The 19,078-nt window shown below is 40.9% G+C and overlaps 1 protein-coding gene across 1 annotated transcript; it reads left to right on the top strand.

The window, feature by feature from the left end:
- The first annotated feature begins 83 nt into the window (after positions 1–83).
- MIS18A (MIS18 kinetochore protein A) lies at positions 84–7,063 on the top strand. The gene is made up of 5 exons (XM_081859325.1): positions 84–371; positions 1,100–1,166; positions 3,149–3,271; positions 5,577–5,670; positions 6,285–7,063. Exons 1-5 carry the CDS (start codon positions 179–181, stop codon positions 6,363–6,365), a joined length of 558 nt encoding a protein of 185 aa, XP_081715451.1. The 5' UTR covers positions 84–178; the 3' UTR covers positions 6,366–7,063.
- Positions 7,064–19,078: the final 12,015 nt, after the last annotated feature.

Raw genomic sequence — 19,078 nt, 5'->3', positions numbered from 1 at the left:
GCCGCGCCACAGCGCATGCTCCCACCCGCTCTCGAGCGCCGCCGACTCCGCCCCCTCTCCTGGGAGAGGCAAAAGAGAAGGGCTCGGTTTGCGCGCTAGAGCGGCACCGCGTTGCGTCTGTTATTTCCGGCGCTGGAGCGGAGGGGAGGGGGCGCGGCGCGGGCGGCTTTGAAAGAGAATGGCGGCGCACCCGGGGGAAGACAGCTCTCTCCCGTTGACGGAGGCGTCCCCTGGCAGCCCGGGGCCCGGAGAGGAAGCGGGGTCCGAGGAGCTGCCCATGGTGTTCCTGTGCGCTGGCTGCAAGCGGCCCGTAGGAGACACGCTCGGCTGGGAGTTCAACGACGAGGACACCAACTGCATCTTGTTGAAGAGTGAGCGACTAGGCGCCCGCCCGCCCGCGCGGCTAATCACCTGGGAAACGCTCTGCGCCCGCCCGCACCGCGGCTTTCCCTCGCGCGTGCAAATATTCGCGCGCTCGTCCTCCCTCCCCCCCATAAACCAGCATTCAGTGGCTCCTCTCTTGGCTTTGTTCGCGCCCTTCTCGTGTGCTTTACGTAGGTCTTAGGACCCAAGTCTCCCTTCTTGAGGAGGTTTTAGGCTGCGCCATCACTTGAAATTATCTGGGCGACTTGAGAGGGCATTAAAGCAAAGGCATTGCAATAAAAGAAAGTGAATATGGTGAAGTTGCAGAAGGAACAGCAAAACACTTGAAAAGAGAGAACGGGGGAAAGATTCTGCAGTGCTAACGTTGCCATCCTATATTTGTGTGTGTGTCGAGTTATTTTCAGTGGGGTTTTCGCCCAGGTAAATGTGCTTCAACTTGCAGCCAAAGATAATTCATGGGACTCAGTTCTAGTGCTAGTGACGTATATGCCACTTTTTAATTTCCAAAGTGTTTTGGAATATGCATTAAACTTACTCCTTGCCACCCGGTTGACCAAAGCATGTGGGCATTATTGTGCCCCTTAGTTGGGACAGAGGTTTTTGCCAACCCACTTCAGTGTTTTCCCATTCTGTGTTGGCGATAAATAGCATAATTGGGCTGGGAGTACTTATGGGAGACTACTTTTCTACTGATCTTACATCTTTTGATTTTCAGATGTTACGCTCAATGTTTCAGTGGACAAGGAACAAAAACTTTCAAGCCGAGCAGGCGAATATGGCTGGTAAGTGGTGAAAATCCCAAAGTGAAACAGATGTGTCACACAATAAAGCTTTATGCTAAAGAAGAAAGTAAAAAAAAAGGTTTGCCCTAAAAGTATCCATATGGGCTAATAGACAATATGTTTGGACTCATTTTTATTAGGAAGGGGAATAGGAAGCCACTTTAGAGCAGGATTTTTTTTGAAGCCATCTGTTTTAAGCCTGTTACTCATACTGAATCTTTGAGGAAGTGTGGGGTGTATATCTTATTATGTTAGTGTTTTCAGGATTTTTTAGGAGACATTCCTTGGGAAGTGTGTGCATACATAATAAAAATACACAGGTTAATGATCTTCAGTGCTTGCTACTGAGTTGTCACTTCTTAAAATATTTACAAGTGTTCCAAGAAAAGTAATTTCCACACCGTTTTGAATCTGTTTGAACATTCAGGCTACATTGTTTGTGCTTATTGACTAAGACTAAAACTGGTTTAAGAGTTTGGTTCACATCTGCTAACCATCACTCTGAATAGTTGTTTGTTTGTTTGTTGTTGTTGTTGTTGTTGTTGTTTTGTTTTTTTTGCGCACTTGCATGAATGCAGTACATGGGAATTTGCACCTTTTTGACCAAGTCCTTAAAAAAAGTCCTGGGAAAACCATTTTTTAAATATTGCTTTCAGTCAGATAAATATACACAACTTGCCTTTTAACATTTATTCATAAATAATGTGTTGTCAACAGGCCTTTTCAATGAGTCATAATCAGTGCTTCGGAAGGACTGATTCTTAAAATGTAATGCAGTGGTTGGAGTACCCAGCAAGGACCTGAATGTGGTGGAATCAGCTATTATCAAAAGCACGAAGGTCTGGGTGATCAGACCATGGCTGGGGACTCTGCTGGGTAGCACCCAAGAAGCATAAGAAGGTTCTCATAGTGGGTTCCCAACCCGCTTCAGGTTGATCCCTCTGACACCTTTGGCTGTCCTGTCTAACATGGATGCCTGGTCTTGTTTATCCCTCTTGAGACCATAAACAAGGGGCCCCTGTACAAACCAAGACAGTTCAGCTTCTGCCTTATCTGTTATCTCTCAAATGGGCCCCAAGCTGGCTGTCTCCAGGGTGCCTGGCATTGTATTACAAAGCATCACATAGTGTTACATTTTGCCTGACTGCCTTTTCCCAGACTTGCTTGGTTGTTGTGTCTTCTTTATCGTGAAGTGGCCTTCACATGCACAGCTGCTTCTGACACCTGTGGTAATCTCTTGGCCTTCCTTGTAAAGGAAGGTCACCCACTCACAGTCACACTCTAGGCTGTCTTTGCTTTATGATCTAAGTTGAAGAGCAAAGGAGAGAAACGGAAAAAAGGTTGCAATGGTATTAGGTTTTTCAAACCAGATTAATACAACAAAGTATATAAAATAATTCTGTCTAATTGCAATAACTATTTCAGAATAAATTCATATCTTGACTGCATTGCCACAAAATCCCTACTTGGCTGTGAATACCAGTTGGTGATTTTGGAGCCAGGCATTAAGACACAGACCAACCTAGAGGAGTGTTGTGAATCATAGAATTGTAGAGTTGGAAAGGGACCCTGAGGGTCATCTAGTCCAACCCCCTGCAATGTAGAAATCTCAACTAAAGCATCCATGACAGATAGCCATCCAACTTCTGCTTTAAAACTTCCAATGAAGGAGAGTCTGCAACCTCCTGAGGGAGACCGTTCCACTGTTGGAACAGCTCTTACTGTCAGAAAGTTCTTCCTGATGTTTAGTGACGATAACTAGGAGTGGGCAGGAAAGCCAGGTATGCTGCTAGGAGCTCCTCAGAAGGAGGACAGGATAAATCCTTTTTATTTAAAATATATGTAAAAAACAACTTTCCACTAATTGTTTTATGCCATTTGTTTAATTTGTACTGGAAGTGGTACATTGCTGTGTTCCGAATTACAACATGAACATGTTAAAATGATGTTACATATTTTCTAAGTGATGCTTTGCTTTACAGCATGCTTGAAACCTTGTTTTGCACTGGGTGCAACATGACCCTTGGAAGCATTTACAGATGCACTCCGAGACATCTGGATTATAAACGAGATTTATTTTGCTTAAATGTTGATGCTCTTGAAAGGTAAGCAAAGCAATAGTTCTGTTTACCTTTCTTCTAATAATAATTGATTATTTAAATACTCTTAAAACTGGACAACTTCCTCAATACTCCAGGTTATTTCTGATGTGTGTAAAGTTTTTTGCGGGGAGGGGAGGAACAGTAGCGCAAATATTTTTCTGTTCCTCCATGGAAGGAAAAAAATGAATCAAAACTGGCCTTCGTTTTTGTTTGCATTCAGCTAGGTAACAATGAGGAAAACATCAATTTCTTCCTCTCTTTCCCCACTACCACCCCCCCAATCCTTTAAGTTTAACCATTATTCTGTGCAATAAATACCCGTCATTTCCAGAGATGAGACTTCATTGACAATTGCTTACAAGTAGCATTTTCTAACACAGAGATAATAGTGTGCATTGTGTTCTCTAAAACATATCCAATTACCATACTTTCCTTAGCAACCATTGAAAAATTATCCTTGAATGCGTGCTTGGGTAACTACAAATGGAGGGTTGTGATCTAACTATGATAGAAGATTGTGATCTCATCTCTTCCTTCAGATGTATTTTGAAAACTTTTTCATTTAGGCTTGTCTTCACAACATGCATTTTCTTTTTAAATCCATCAAGATTTATTGATCTCTTTGTTACTATTCTTGGTATGTTGTGTTCCACGTTGTAATTTTTTTAATGAAAGTGCAGATTATAAATTTGTAAATAAATAATCTGCATTGCTCAAAATTCAAGTATTATGCAAATTAATACAAGCATAGCATGGGAGCACAGTAATAAGTATTGCAATGCATCATTAAGTTATTTTGGTGTTTTCAAGAACTGACCATTTTGTTCAGTTGGCTATAATTTTAGACATTGCACATGTAAAGTTCTAATTGCTATCCTTTTTAATTTAATTATTTAATGCATTGATATCTTTAGGGTAATATCTTTAGGGTGAAATCTTCCTAAGGCAGCTAAGAAAAGTCAATAAAATAAATATAGATGACTTGCAAGATGTGTAGGGGTTACATTTCATGGGTTGTATGTAAAGGCAAAATGACACCTAGTCAGACCGACCCTGGAATATCCCACGCAAGCTTCCCTACCTTTCCAGAACCTGGCGCGCCAAATGGGTCATTGCCCCCACAAGGTTACTGGGTTCTGGCAGGCTGTTGTGTGGGCTCTTGCAAGATCTCATAGGAACATCCAAGATCTTGTGAGAGCCTCCCAGAGCCTGGAAATAATTTTTAAGCTTTCTGCCTTGTGAGCGTTTAATTCATGGGTTTGCCACTGGCCATCCACCAAGCGCATAAAGCTGCAATCGTGCAAGTTAAATGTGCACACAAGTTGTGAGTTAACTGTACACCAAATACCAGTATTACAAATTATACCAGTAAAGTAAGGATTAAAACATGAATCTATCATAAAATTATCAAGGAAATATCAAGGAGAACATAAATGTTCTTAAAATTCTCTTTAAAATCACCTGTGAAGGGGCCATGTGAGGAGAGGTGTTCAAAGATACAGGGCTACCACTAAAAATACCCTGTCCCAGGTACCTACTAATCTCATGGTCCGTAATCAGGAACCAGAGAGCAAAGGCTCTGAAGCCAATCTCAGGGCCTGTACAGGGCCATAGAGTTGCATAAGGTTGAGAAAGATGTCATTTCATTCTTCATCCCCCTCCTGAAACCTGCCCCTCATACATTCTGTAAGACGTCCGTTCTGAGCTGGCCTGACCTTGAGGCTGAAGAGGAACATTCCTGTTAGGGATTGGGGATGCACCAGAACATGTTGCTGCAGATCATCACTTATCATACATCTCTCTGGAATTTCATCACCTGCCTTACGTACATAGCCCTACATTCTCAGGTGGACCTTCACCCAGGTAACCTGGCAGGCTCTACTTATAATGCAGGCTCTCATTACTTAAAACAAAATAGTGGGAAGGGGCCAACCAGCCTGTAAATAATGTGTGCATTTCAATTACAGTGGTACGTCGGGTTACATACGCTTCAGGTTACATACTCTTCATGTTACAGACTCCGCTAACCCAGAAATAGTACCTCGGGTTAAGAACTTTGCTTCAGGATGAGAACAGAAATTGTGCAGCAGCAGCAGCAGGAGGCCCCCATTAGCTAAAGTGGTGCTTCAGGTTAAGAACAGTTTCAGGTTAAGAATGGACCTCTGGAACGAATTAAGTACATAACCAGAGGTACCACTGTACTGAGTATTACAGTCATGACCGCTGTCACTGCTAAATGATTCTTCAGTTAATAAATGCTCACACATTTATTGATTGTGATGTTACTTATAACTGTACAATGTCCAAGTTATACCCTAGGGTCCTCGGAACAAAAAGCTGAAATTGATGAAGAGCCTCTAACGCTTGAAAGTCGAGCTAGTTTAGAAGAGTCACTAGGAAGGGTAAGATGGTTATTTTATGTTTTATGTTTTACTTCTTTCATATGTGAAAGATGGTGTGATGATGGTTCCTTCTTAAAATCCCTCTTCTTAAGAAATACAATAATCATGTCAGTAGATCTTGTTAAGGGAAACGGGGGAGAAAAAAGACATGAGATTCTTTTTGTACTCCTATATGAGAAAATAATGGCAATTTGCAACTGGGGATGCAGACGTGTTGAAATATGCATGCAGCTGCTGAGTTCTCCATGTAGTTCTGGCTGGAGATCAATGTGCAAATACAGCCCCAAACAGACAGAGCATGCTGTCATCCTCTGATCATGCCAGTCAACCAGAAGGTTGGTGGTTCAAGTCCACCCAGGGATGGCTGTGGGCAGGATTCCTGCATTGCAAAGGGTTGGACTAGATGACTCTTGCAGTCCGTTCCAACTCTATGATTCTATGATCTCTACCATATGGGGGAGGGTGACATCCATTCCTGTCTTCTGTGATCCCACTCATGACATATTGAGGAGGCAGGATGAGCGTCACTTGTGGTCCATGAATTTGGGACACAACTTATAGTTAACATATAATGTAAACTAAAATGTTTCTCGCCCCGTCCCCTTACTTAACAGGCAGAAACGATTTTGAAGGCATTGGAGCAACGATTATCTGTAGTTGAATCAAGTTTTGCATCTCTTCACAACATTGGCTGAATAATTATTATTGATATTACTAATAATATTGACACTTGAGTTTGAAGTATGTTGAATCACTGCTGGAGTTGTCTGGTTAAAAACAAGTGTTTCCCAGTGTCCTAGAGCTTGTAAATGCAGACACCTGAGGAAGGAGAATACTTCTGGAAAGCCAGACATCCTTTGGAAATTCTGGTCGTGAATGTTGTTGTTTTTTTAAAAGAATCTTTTTTTACTCTCATCTTTTCTAAATCACTGAAATGCAAATATTGTTATCAATATTCTCTTGTACCTTTTTAGGTTTTATATTTTGATTTATATTTCTTTTATGATTTTTCACATTGCTTTTGGCAGATTAGGAGCAAGTGTGGCTAACCTGCTTTTTCTGAAGAAGAATGGCAGCAGTAGTGTGTTAGCTGCTTAATAGATCAATGGAATAACACTTTCATTTATAATAGCAGCTGTTTAGTCTTCTGTTAGTTGTGGGTACTGATATAATGAGCCGTGTTGGCTGAACCTACATCTGTGGAACTTGTTAGCTTGTTTAAATGATTTAATTGTTAATGTTTATACTCCAGCCTTCTAAGAATTAGGTTTAAATTTCACAGAAGATGCTAGCAGTGGCCTGATGAGAATTTCAAAAGTAAAAAAGGAGCAAGTGATACTTTGACTGCATTGTCTTTTTTGTAAATAAAATAATAAAATATGATAGAACTCTGCTTCAGTTTTATAACTGTATTGTGTACAAGTTATTTAGAGAGATTTGATTCCTAGTACTGTGACACTTGAATAAATGTAAATAGTGCTGTAAACGTTTCATTAAAAAATTTCTACAGCTGAACTGGAATTTAAAACTGTTCAGTAAAAGTGTTTTATTGCAGGTCTTTGTGCTCATTCTTAATCACCTTGTCCTCCAAATTGAAGCTTCATGCCGTTTGCCAAACTTGAATGCCTTTCATATTCCAAATAACCTAGGTGCCCTTAGTCATCACAGAGTTTTCATTATGCTGCAGCACATTCTGTTCACATCTAATTGCAGCACATCATGCTGTTTCATCCTTATTTTCTCTTTCTTTAAAAAAATGGAAAACAGGCACTGTTCACCAAGAAAAGGCTTTTATAAAATAGATGCTTATATATAGTAGTAATTCTAGCTGTAATGAAGCTGGAAGCTCAAGCAAACATTGCCATTTCTTTTCAAGTTAATTTGGTAGGATTTCTATCTTGGCATGTGAATAAAACTGAAGGTAATTGGCATCATTAAGTTACGGAAATTTGCAGATTGAGAGTTTCCTGTCCCTTACCTCCCCTGTAATCACCTCTTCCCAAAAAGTATAACCAGACAATCCGGGAGGAACCCTTCTGAACAATTTGGGATTGGGTGTAGGAGATGGGGGGCAGGACTTGGCAAGAACTCAGCCTAGTTTTGGGTGATCCCCCCCCCCACCACAACTCATTGCTGTGCCTGTTACTGTTTTTTGTACCACTAACATGTAGTCCAGATGCTTGTAAGTTTTCCTGATCATGTTTATGACCATCGGATGTTTTCTCCAATGTAAGAAGATGCTGATTTGGATCAGATAACAAGGGTAGCTGGTTTCCCAGATGCAAATGTACAACACAATTTTTTACTGCAATCTCAAGACAAATTTTGAAATAACAGCTTTCCATTCACCGAAATGAAAGCTGAAAACTGGGCTGCCATTGCTGATCTTTTTCTACATTTGGCATCTTGATACAGCTTTTTAATATGGACTATTAGGACTGATTTATTGAACACGAGTGGGACTTACTTGCTAATAGACATATAGAGGATTGTGCTGTAGAGCTGTAATGTATTAGAATATATGAATATACTTCTAAAATGCAGATAAGAAACTGGATAAATATACATCTCTTTCAAAGACGCCACTAGTAAATGCAAGCCAGCAGTATCCTTTCTTCAACATGTCCTGTTGAAACGTATGCATGGATGTTCTAAGTAAATAAGGTTGAAGCCTGGCTGTGACTGAAGTCTGACATACGTAACAGTGTTTGATTTTGCAGTATATTTCTCAAAATCTGATTTAAATATCTTTGAGCTGATGAAATTTTTAATTGTTTTACTTGTGAGCCATGCAGATAATGCAGGGTGATCTATAAATAAAAGTAGCATACGGTAATGTTAGATAACAAAATCTCAATGGGTAGTATCATGTCTTCATTAAGTGAGCATTATCTTCTACTCTCAAGTGACATTAGTTCCCTGCACATGTAGAATGGGGTGCAAGGCTGTGCCCTGGCTACTTACCCTGTTCCTGCAGCATCTGCTGGACTTTTAAAAAATAATAATGCCATTTACAATTTTGTAGGTGTTTCATGTGCATTAGAAGGATAAAGAGTCACATGAAGATTCGATAGATGACCCTATGTGTCTGTAGAAAACTTACTATAGGTAACATACACAGGAGCCATATGAGTGGGGAATGGAAACCTTCCATGGTAAAGGGCAAGCCCAGATTTACATTAAATCCTTAATCTAATTTAGCACCTTTCCCCCCTACTTCATCATTACACTGGTACCTCGGGTTAAGAACTTAATTCGTTCTGGAGGTCTGTTCTTAACCTGAAACTGTTCTTAACCTGAGGTACCACTTTAGCTAATGGGGCCTCCCACTGCCGCGCAATTTCTGTTCTCATCCTGAAGCAAAGTTCTTCACCCGAGGTACTATTTCTGGGTTAGCAGAATCTGTAACCTGAAGCGTCTGTAATCCGAGGTACCACTGTACAGCTAAAATAATCATTATTTAACAAAGTGTATATACCACTTGATGGCAATAAACCCCCCAAGCCAATAACAAGAAATATTAAAATTATCAATTAAAAAAGTTAAAAACAAGTACTGTAATTAAAATATTTAAAAGATAATTAAAGTTAACATTAGACTACAGTGGTACCTCGGGTTACAGATGCTTCAGGTTACAGACGCCGCTAACCCAGAAATAGTACCTCTGCTTCGGGATGAGAACAGAAATCATGCGGTGGAGGCAGCAGGAGGTCCCATTAGCTAAAGTGGTAACTCAGATTAACAACAGTTTCAGGTTAAGAATGGACCTCCGGAACGAATTAAGTTCTTAACCCGATGTACCACTGTAAAGAGATTAAAACATGTCAACATCCAGGATTTCCTAAACAAAAATGTTTTAAGCAGGTACCAAAGAGAGTATAGCGAAGGAACCTGGCTGATGTTTAACAATCTGTATTCCTGGGAAAATGGGAATGGTAGGCCTGTGAGGGGAATGGGGGTCTCCAACCAGCTTTTAACACCCTTAACAAAGTACGGTTCTCTGAATTCACTGTTTAAAGTGGCATGATACTGATTTCAATTTATAGTGCATATGGGGCCAGAGTAATGCACCCTGTCTTCATCTACCCTACTGAACTGTCTACCCTGAGTTTGTTTTAAACCTTTGCAGCCAAAATTGTTGTTTCTAGATGGAACACAGTTCTGTTATTTGGGAGTACGTGCTTTTATTTTGATTGGCTAGTGATCTTCAGATTATATTACAGGAAGTGTGGTTTTCATTTCAGTCTGCAAATTGCATGCAAATACTAACCTGACTAGTTTTCTGCTTTAATTAATGGCTTTATTAAAGTCATTAGTAAAAGCAGATGTGATGCTGTGGCATGCAATGACATTGGAAGGTTATGGAATAAGGTACTGCTTTGCACATTCTTAAGTGAGATCACACTCATTGTGCAGTTCCTCACACATTTGCTTGTTAGAGCGTTGAGGAAGGATGTGGAATAATGAATTTGTAAGCAAGTACAAAGTTCTAATTGTTTTGCAAATTGAGTATAGAGAGCAAATTGCTCTTGTTGAGAAGATACAAATAAGATGGCCTACTGTTCCTTTAAATCCTGTGAGTTCATTGAAATGCTTGCAAAATAAAAAAAATCCCCTATTAACTAAAATCCATGGCTGAATTAAAACACCCACTAGTCCTAGAAGCAAAAGATCCAAGATAAAACCCTATTGAGGCACTGGTCTCGCTATGGAATGGCAAGATGAAACAAGTGGTTGATATTATTGTCATGGAATTCTACTCAATATTGATCCGGAGCAGATTCGGAGTATAGTTAGTGGAGTAAAAACTTAAGCATGCAATATTCCCAAAAAATATACCAGAGTTAATTGTATTTTGTCCGGCGGAGCTTTACTGCTACTGAAGGCAAATGAGCATAATGATCACAAATCCAATACATTCAGGATTGGCACTGTCCATAATAAATCCAGTTGCAGTAGACTGAACTTAAACTTACAATAAGTCTAAAACCTTAACCCTAAGCATTCTATCTACAGAGGTAAAGGCAAAGAACCCCTGGATGGTTAAGTCCAGTCAAAGGTGACTGGGGTTGTGGTGCTCATTTAACTTTCAGGCTGAAGAAGCCAGCGATTGTCCACAGACAGCTTTCCGGGTCATGTGGTCAGCATGACTAAACCGCTTCTGGTGCAACAGAACACCGTGACAGAAACCTGAGCGCACGAAAATGCCTTTTAACCTTCCCACCACAGTGGTACCTATTTATCTACTTGCACTGGTGTGCTTTCAAACTGCTAGGTTGGCAGGAGCTGGGACTGAGCAACGGGAGCTCACCCTGTCGTGGAGACTCGAACTGCCGACCTTGCGATCGGCAAGCCCAAGAGGCTCTGGTTTAGACCACAGTGCCACCCACATCCCACTATGTACAGAATACCATACCAGAAGGAATAGAGTAGAAAGAGAAAGTGAAACCCAGGCTCCTTCTGGCCTATTATTATAGTCACCCTGACCTTGACAGAAGAGATAACCGGAGCAATTTAAGCCAACTGCACTCAGCTTCTCTGAACAAATAACCCAGACATCACAAACCTGCTTGTTTCTTTCACACAGAGAAGCTTCCAGAACCCTCTTGAATTAAGTAGAATAGGAACAATGTCTACACATCAGATCAATACTTTCTGTACTAAGAAATGCAAACTGACAATTATTGCTCCTGAGCATCCTCTCTGGCGTTTTGGAGCTCAAGCACCTCCTTGGTACTCTGAGGAGCTCTGGACTATGAAACAGGCTGGATGAAGATGAGCGCTGGTGGCGCAGGGCTCACTCTGAAGCTGACCAAGCACTGGTAAGAACACATTGAGTTATCGCTCAATTCCATATAGCACAGCACAGGAAAGCGCTCAATAGGCATAGTAGCCATTTTTAAAATATACTTTAACTGAGTGCAGCCCACTCTTGCCTTAATTGTTGCACAATGGAATTTCCCCTCACCTCCCTGTGTGCCCCCATGCTTTCCCCAAATCTACTATGGAGGGTTGGGACAAAAACCCAGAACAGATTTAGAGGGTGTGCAAGGAGAGAGAATAGAAGTTCAATTCCACAGCCCCAAATACTTGCATTAGTGAAAATACTTTGTTGAGATAATCCCCCCCCCAAGAGTGCAAAGGCATATTTTGTCAGCTTGTTATGTCTCCCATAATTGTTTCCTCAGCCCAAAATGTTTTCCCACTTCTTTGTGCTTTCCAATCAAGCAGGTGTGCCTGATAACAGTTCAAAACATGAGTTCCTCCTCTTAGGGAACTTTAAGCTTATAGCTGTAAGGAAAAGAAGGGAAAGTTGTATGAATTATTATTTGTAGAACTAGTGATTCAACTTGTTAGAACAGAAGCTGAGTGACTAAATGCTTACCCGTATTTTTCGCTCTATAACACGCACCTGACCATAACACGCACGTAGTATTTAGAGGAGGAAACCCGTAGGCATTCCCTCTATAACACGCACAGACATTTCCCCTTACTTTTTAGGAGGAAAAAAGTGAGTGTTATGGTGCAAAAAATACGGTACATACAATTTCTCATGAAAACATAAACACTGTAATGATAAAATATCTGACAATTCTTCATTACGCTGAACCAGTATCCTTGTACAGTGGTACCTCTGGTTAAGAACTTAATTCGTTCTGGAGGTCCATTCTTAACCTGAAACTGTTCTTAACTTGAGGTACCACTTTAGCTAATGGGGTCTCCCGCTGCCACCGCGCCGCCACCACACGATTTCTGTTCTCATCCTGAGGTAAAGTTCTTAACCTGAGGTACTACTTCCAGGTTAGCAGAGTCTGTAACCTGAAGTGTCTGTAACCCGAGGTACCACTGTAATTGAACTATGAGTCTTATCTTCCAAGCCCAGAGACAGCACATGTCCAGCCACTTTTGTCCATTATTTACTTCAATAAAACTTAGTTCAATCAAAGCCCAGAAGTTTCTGCATTAACTTCAATTAGCATTGTGCTTAGAGAGAGCAATTCAAACATTCTTTGTTATGCTGCTGAACCCTCTTGTTTGCAATTCTAATCTTGTGTGTGTTTACTGCATTTGCTGGGACATATCACCAAATAAGTGCTGTCAATGTTTTTGTTTAGAAACTTATCAAGATACCTTTTAACATTTGAACTTTTCAGCATAGGAAAAAACTTTAAAAGGTAGGACTAAAAGTTAGAACTAAACCTTAATTTGAGCAAATGGAGTAGTGGGGTGTATGTCAAAAATGCCATCCTTAGTCTGCAATTCTAATCATGCTTACTAAGGATCAAGCCCCACTGAAGACATCTGGACTTACTTCCAAGTAAATATGTGTGGGATTGCACTGTCAGTGTGCTTCCCGTTTTTCCTAGCTCAGGTTAACTTCATATGACTAATATAAGTGTGGGATTATTTTTGCTATTACCTTGTGGGAGGAAACACACTGCAGGTGGTAATATAAGTAAATCTATCATCATGAACCTGGAAAGGCTGTTTTTAAGATTCACTGGAAAACATGATGAGGGAGGCCATGGAGACTTCAAATCCATTCACAATAATGCCCTCCACGTGGAGTTATTTTGGGAAGAGGAAAGGGAGAAGCAAGTTGCCGTATTCTGACAGATTTGGAAGTAGATCAGATTAGTTTTTACTTTACAATGAATTTTGATGTGTCCCATAAAATATCAAATTCATATTTGAGTACTGTATTTTGTTATATTCTCACTTCTACCACATGGTGGTGTAATCTGCCCTCTAACCTTCCTCTTTTGTTTTCACACTACAGTATATTCTTCACTGTTTTAAGGCTACATACTTGACCTGTTTTTTAAATCATAAAGATTTAAAAACAAACAAAACTGTAGGGAATTTGAAGGGTGCGGGTCTTGCTTGTTTGTTTCATTGCAACTTGCTACAATTTGTGTTTTTTAATTTTTTAATTTTATATTGTGAACCATCCTGAGATCTGCAGGTATAGTGGTACCTCGGGTTACAGACGCTTCAGGTTACAGACTCCGCTAACCCAGAAATAGTGCTTCAGGTTAAGAACTTTGCTTCAGGATGAGAACAGAAATTGTACTCCGGCGGCGTGGCGGCAGCAGGAGACCCCATTAGCTAAAGTGATGCTTCAGGTTAAAAACAGTTTCAGGTTAAGTACGGACCTCCAGAATGAATTAAGTACTTAACCTGAGGTACCACTGTATAGGGAAGTATACAAATTAATTAAATAAATAATAACAACTCAGCTTCAATTGTTTTATGAGAATTTTCATTTCAGTTTAGTTAAACAAATTAGTAATTTGCTTCCCCTAAGTAGATTGTTAATTATTTTTCCCCATGTTGGTTTCATTCTAGTCTCCTTCTTCAACTTTAGCAATGCTATGCAATCTTAAAACTTGTCCACACTTAAGACTTATAGCGGTATTTTTTTTAAAGAGTTAATTTATAGCTGATTGGCTGTACCTTTGGCCACATAGGGCAGTTATTAGGTTGAGTTTCCTTTCCACACTAATGGCAGGTTGTGCCTGAATTTAGAAAAGTTCTGTGGCTGTAGTCACACTCCTTATGCACCCTCAGGTTCCTCTAGTCAGTAAATGTCAGGGTTATGTGTATGTGCAAGGGGATCGTCCTTTCATGACTCTCTCTCTCCCTCTCTGTGTGTACTTAATGCCTAGTATTCCAGAATTCTAATATGTGGAAGTGCAGGAGATTGGAAGAGAAACTATTTGTCTGCCTGAGCTTTGGTGAAGCTGGGCATGGTGAAGAAATTTTGTCTCCAGCTAGCAATTGTTGTCATGGGCAGTATTTTGACTCTGTACCATTGTCTCTATCGGCCACATCACTCCTCTGTAACTAAGCTTGTCTGCCAAACCTTGCCCACCAACCCCCTCTCTTATGTATTCAGTGATCTGTGTTTGCCTGAGCTTGAGCCTGAACTAAGGAATCTGAGCCCCTGTGTTCTGATTCGATACCTGATATCCAATCACAGAACATTCAGGATTTGGGCCACTGCCACTGGCCCTTAAACTCTGAGTTATGATTTGGAGCTTCAGAGTTTAGACTACCAATCACATTGAGAGTGGGAGTGTCCCAGGACGTCAGAAATGTATATAAGCAGTCACTTTCCCCTTGTTGTCCAGTTCTCTTAGTTCAGTAAAGGTTCTTGCTGTTATCATTGTGTCTTGCTTTGTGGGAACCCAACTACACTTCACCCTCCACATAAAAACTGGGAAGATGCCTGTACACATACTACACAAATGAAAATACAGTGGTACCTTAGTATTTGAACAGCTTGGCTCCTGAACAAAGCGGGTCCCGCAAATCCGGAAGTAAGTGTTCCGGTTTGAGAACATTTTTCAGAAGCCAAACGTCCGACGCGGCTTCTGCTTGAGTGCAGGAGGCTTCTGCAGCCAATAGGAAGCCATGCCCTGGTTTTCAAATGGTTTCGGGAGTCCCAGAACGGATTAAGTTTGAGAACCCAGGTACCACTGATTGAGGAATGATATCCATTCTGGATCTTTCACAAAAGTTGGACTTTTGTCGTAGAAGAAAATGTGTTTTTAGTACATTATTTCAGAATACTAGCTGAATAATACTATAATATTAGTATACTGTACTAGCTGAATAATGACCAGAGTGCCTGGCGTGCTCTGGTCCATGGGGTCATGAAGAGTCGGACACGGCTAAACAACAACAACAACAACAGCTGACTAATGATGACGTGTGACAGCATGCCAAAGAAAAATCCAGAAAAAAACCCAAAACCAGCAACTGTACAAATAGTACGTGCAGAAAGGCCTTTATTTGTAGGCTCCCAGATACATTGCTCTGTTACTAGGTTACATGCTGTCAGGCGTCTAGACTCTAATAATGCTGTGACTGAGGCCTAGTTGTCACAGATAGCAGATGAAGAGGGAAGCCTATGTTTCTGACTTTCATCCAGCTTGTGAGTGGGAGCTCATATAATTAAGCAGACTGACCCTGAGAAATGGGCTACTTCAGTATGTGGCAAAAAAGAGCTTAAACTGCCAGGAAACACATTAGATACTCTGCATCACAGCAAAAAAGGAGGAGAGGGTGAATATGTTAATGCCAGATAATAATTTTATGAACACTTCCAGTGTAGGGAACCAAGTCTAGTGAAGGAAGCCAAAGATGTAACAGCACCATAGCATGATCCCTGAAAACTGAGTCATTCTCATTAGTGCCTCAATGTCTTTTCTGGCTTTTCAGTTAAAGAGTAGGGTAAAAATGCTTCCAGAAAATAAATAAATCAAGTATCTGAACTAAGGCATTCTCTCACTTGCATCCTAGTGCAGTACCAATCCTAGGGGCCTTTCTGCACTTACAAATAGTAAGTGCAAAAAGGCCCTTATTTGTAAGCACCCTTTGCTGCAGATCCTGCTATGTTTTGACTTTATAAAACTGTTTAGCATCTCCCTGCCACATCCCCTACAGTTCTAAAGGATCTCTCAACTCCCAGGAGCAGCTTTTTGGCAGGTACAGGAGGCTGTAATGGATAAAGAAGGTAATTTGAAAATGGGTGCTCTGACTTACACCAGCCGAGTGTTACAACCCCATTATACACATACACACAGGAATTCAGGTGCTGCTTTCCTCACTGCAATACATAAGGCACAAGCACACATGCATTTGCATTTTTCATCTGACCTATATCTCAAAATTACACAGGGTACTGCTTGTAGCTATGAATGGTATAACTGTCTTTCAAGGCTCCAGATTCAAGCTTATGCTATCAAATTAACTGCTTCCTAAAATGTTTGGTGTTTGGTTAAACAAAACACATTTATTGTAAGTTTTCTTTCTGTAAGTGATATATGGCTGTACACTACCCTCACATCTTTTAAACTGCAAGTTTAAAAAAACAAAAGTAAATTTTGAATTCTTCAGCATTTTGAAGCTCATATATTTCCAAAATGTATCCCTTCGAGTGTTCTCGAAGCTACAAACATGAGTCTGACCAAACTGCGGGAGGCAGTGGAAGACAGGAGTGCCTGGCGTGCTCTGGTCCATGGGGTCCCGAAGAGTCGGACACGACTAAACGACTAAACAACAACAACAACATCCCTTTAAAGGTGTTGTAAGAACGGGTGGCGCTGTGGGCTAGACCACAGAGCCTAGGGCTTGGCGATCAGAAGGTTGGCGGTTTGAATGCCCGCGACAGGGTGAGCTCCCGTTGCTCGGTCCCTGCTCCTGCAGTTTGAAAGCTAGCAGTTTGAAACCTAGCAGTTTGAAAGCACATCAAAGTGCAAGTAGATAAATAGGTACCGCTCTGGCGGGAAGGTAAACGGTGTTTCCGTGTGCTGCTCTGGTTCGCCAGAAGCGGCTTAGTCATGCTGGCCACATGACCTGGAAGCTGTACGCCGGCTCCCTCGGCCAATAAGCGAGATGAGCGCTGCAACCCCAGAGTTGGCCACGACTGGACCTAATGGTCAGGGGTCCCTTTACCTTTACCTTTAAGGCTGAGGGTATAGAGATTTGTTCCTCTGTCTCTAAGTAATTCCCATTTTATATGAAGCCAAATTCCAGGGACTAGAAGTGGGTGGCTTTTTCTTTTTTATTTCCTGCAGAATGCTGATCTCCACTAGTATTCAAATTCTACAGTATCCATTCTTAAAATAAGAGCCTTCAATCAACATTCCAGACTAATCACTTGTGCTGCTTCACTTGAAAGATACTACAGCACATAGGAAAGGAACCAAATATATTTCAAAAGCCTTAGATCAGCCCCAAATGACTACTGTTGAATAATCCTGTGGGACACAGGCCACATTTCTTTCAGGGTCACCAGCCACTCTTACTGGGATAAATTTAGACACAATTTTTAACAAGAAAATGTGTATTTCTTTCATTTTTGAGTTTCTGCTAATCCAGTTTCCTATAAGCTTCATAGTTATTTCAGCTGATGGCATCAGATTTCTGATTTTAAGAACCCTATGAATTATAATCTTTACCAGTTTCATTCTAGCTTTTTTTAAGTATGAGCTTACTGTAACCTCTATGTACCTAATGGTTCTTGGTTCAACAGAAAGATTGAAGGGAGCAGTTTTGGTAACTCAGCATTGAAGGAAATGTTGCTGGTTTTGTACTTCTCAAATATTCAGAGGCTATGTCTGCAGCTAGGACCTGACATCAGGAAAACAGACACATAACTGATGAGTGTTGGTGAACACTGGCTCAAATTACCAGTAAGTCTTTATCTTAACTTTCCATAGGTATTGCTTGCAGTACAGATTGACATGGAAGAACAGTCTCCTAGAACAGTGAATACAGATTGTAATTATTACCAAACAATGAATCACTACTGTAGACACAGATGAGAAATTTTGATGCCATGTGCCCTAACTAATAAAATAACTTTTGCACCTCCAGTTTTTGACACAATCACTCAGGACAGATCTTGGCAAAATGGAAAGGATTCATAAGATACCAGTAACTCAGTGGGTGTGCAAGGTTCTAAAGGAGTAAAAAGCTGAAGGAACTTGTGGTGAATCTGTGATTTGCTCTTTTGACATCTCTCTCTCTCTCTCTCTCTCTCTCTCTCTCTCTCTTTCTCTTTCTCTTTCTTTCTCTTTCTGTTTGTGTGTAGGGCTCACTGTTATGTCTGTGGATATAACATCCAAAATAATGCACGTCAAAAATTAAATGTCTAAATTAATGCCTCTAGATATCAACAGCAGCAGGTCTTTTTGGACTAGCACCCATATGATCTCTGTCCCCTTCAGCAGCAGGTGGAAATAGGGCAGCAAAGCAGGGAGCAGGTGTTGCAGCACTTGAGCAAAGACTCTGCCCTTGACATTTACTCATGGAGCAGAAAAGCCTCACGCAATAGTCATTGTTTGGTTGAACATGCTTAGATTCCCCCATGCATATACAAACCCTGTGTGATTAGGGCAGTGAATTCACACATTAAGCCAAACACATGAAAATTCCCCTTCCTGCTCAACATGCGAAGATTAAGGGTATTGCTGGTGGGGATATTGGGGGCAGGCTAGCATGTGTGACCCAGGGCTTCTGTTCATGCTGCCTGCTTGCCTTGTTCTGAACTAATATATACATATGGATAAAAGAAAGATTTCCTATAGGCTGACATGGAACATACACCAAACTCATCAGCCTCACCAGTGGCCAGAAAGCTTAACCTTTTCCTCCCACCAACTTCCTCCCCACCCAAAGTTGCCATTTGTCTTGCTGATAAAAACAAACAAACAAACAAACAAACAAACAAACAAACAAACAAACAAACATGCAGATACGTAAAAGCAATAAAGTCAGGATATCCAATTATGGGCCTTCCACATTTCTTGTGTAGCTTGGCCCTTACTCTAGTGCAAGCACGGCGAGTCTACAGTCTGTGGGTCAGATCTGACCCTCAACACATTTTCATTCATGC

Source organism: Podarcis erhardii (genome assembly GCF_964252035.2).
Source record: "Podarcis erhardii genome assembly, chromosome: 4".
Classification (NCBI taxonomy): Eukaryota; Metazoa; Chordata; class Lepidosauria; order Squamata; family Lacertidae; genus Podarcis; species Podarcis erhardii.
The sequence above is the reverse complement of the archived record's forward strand: the minus strand, read 5'-3'. Positions and strand labels throughout refer to the sequence as shown.

Excerpts from the sequence above, each read along its gene's own strand:
- MIS18A (XM_081859325.1), top strand. The coding sequence starts at position 179 with ATGGCGGCGCACCCGGGGGAAGACAGCTCTCTCCCGTTGACGGAGGCG. Across the intron at positions 372-1,099 it reads CAACTGCATCTTGTTGAAGA|ATGTTACGCTCAATGTTTCA; the intron begins GTGAGCGACTAG and ends TTTGATTTTCAG. Across the intron at positions 5,671-6,284 it reads TAGAAGAGTCACTAGGAAGG|GCAGAAACGATTTTGAAGGC; the intron begins GTAAGATGGTTA and ends CTTACTTAACAG.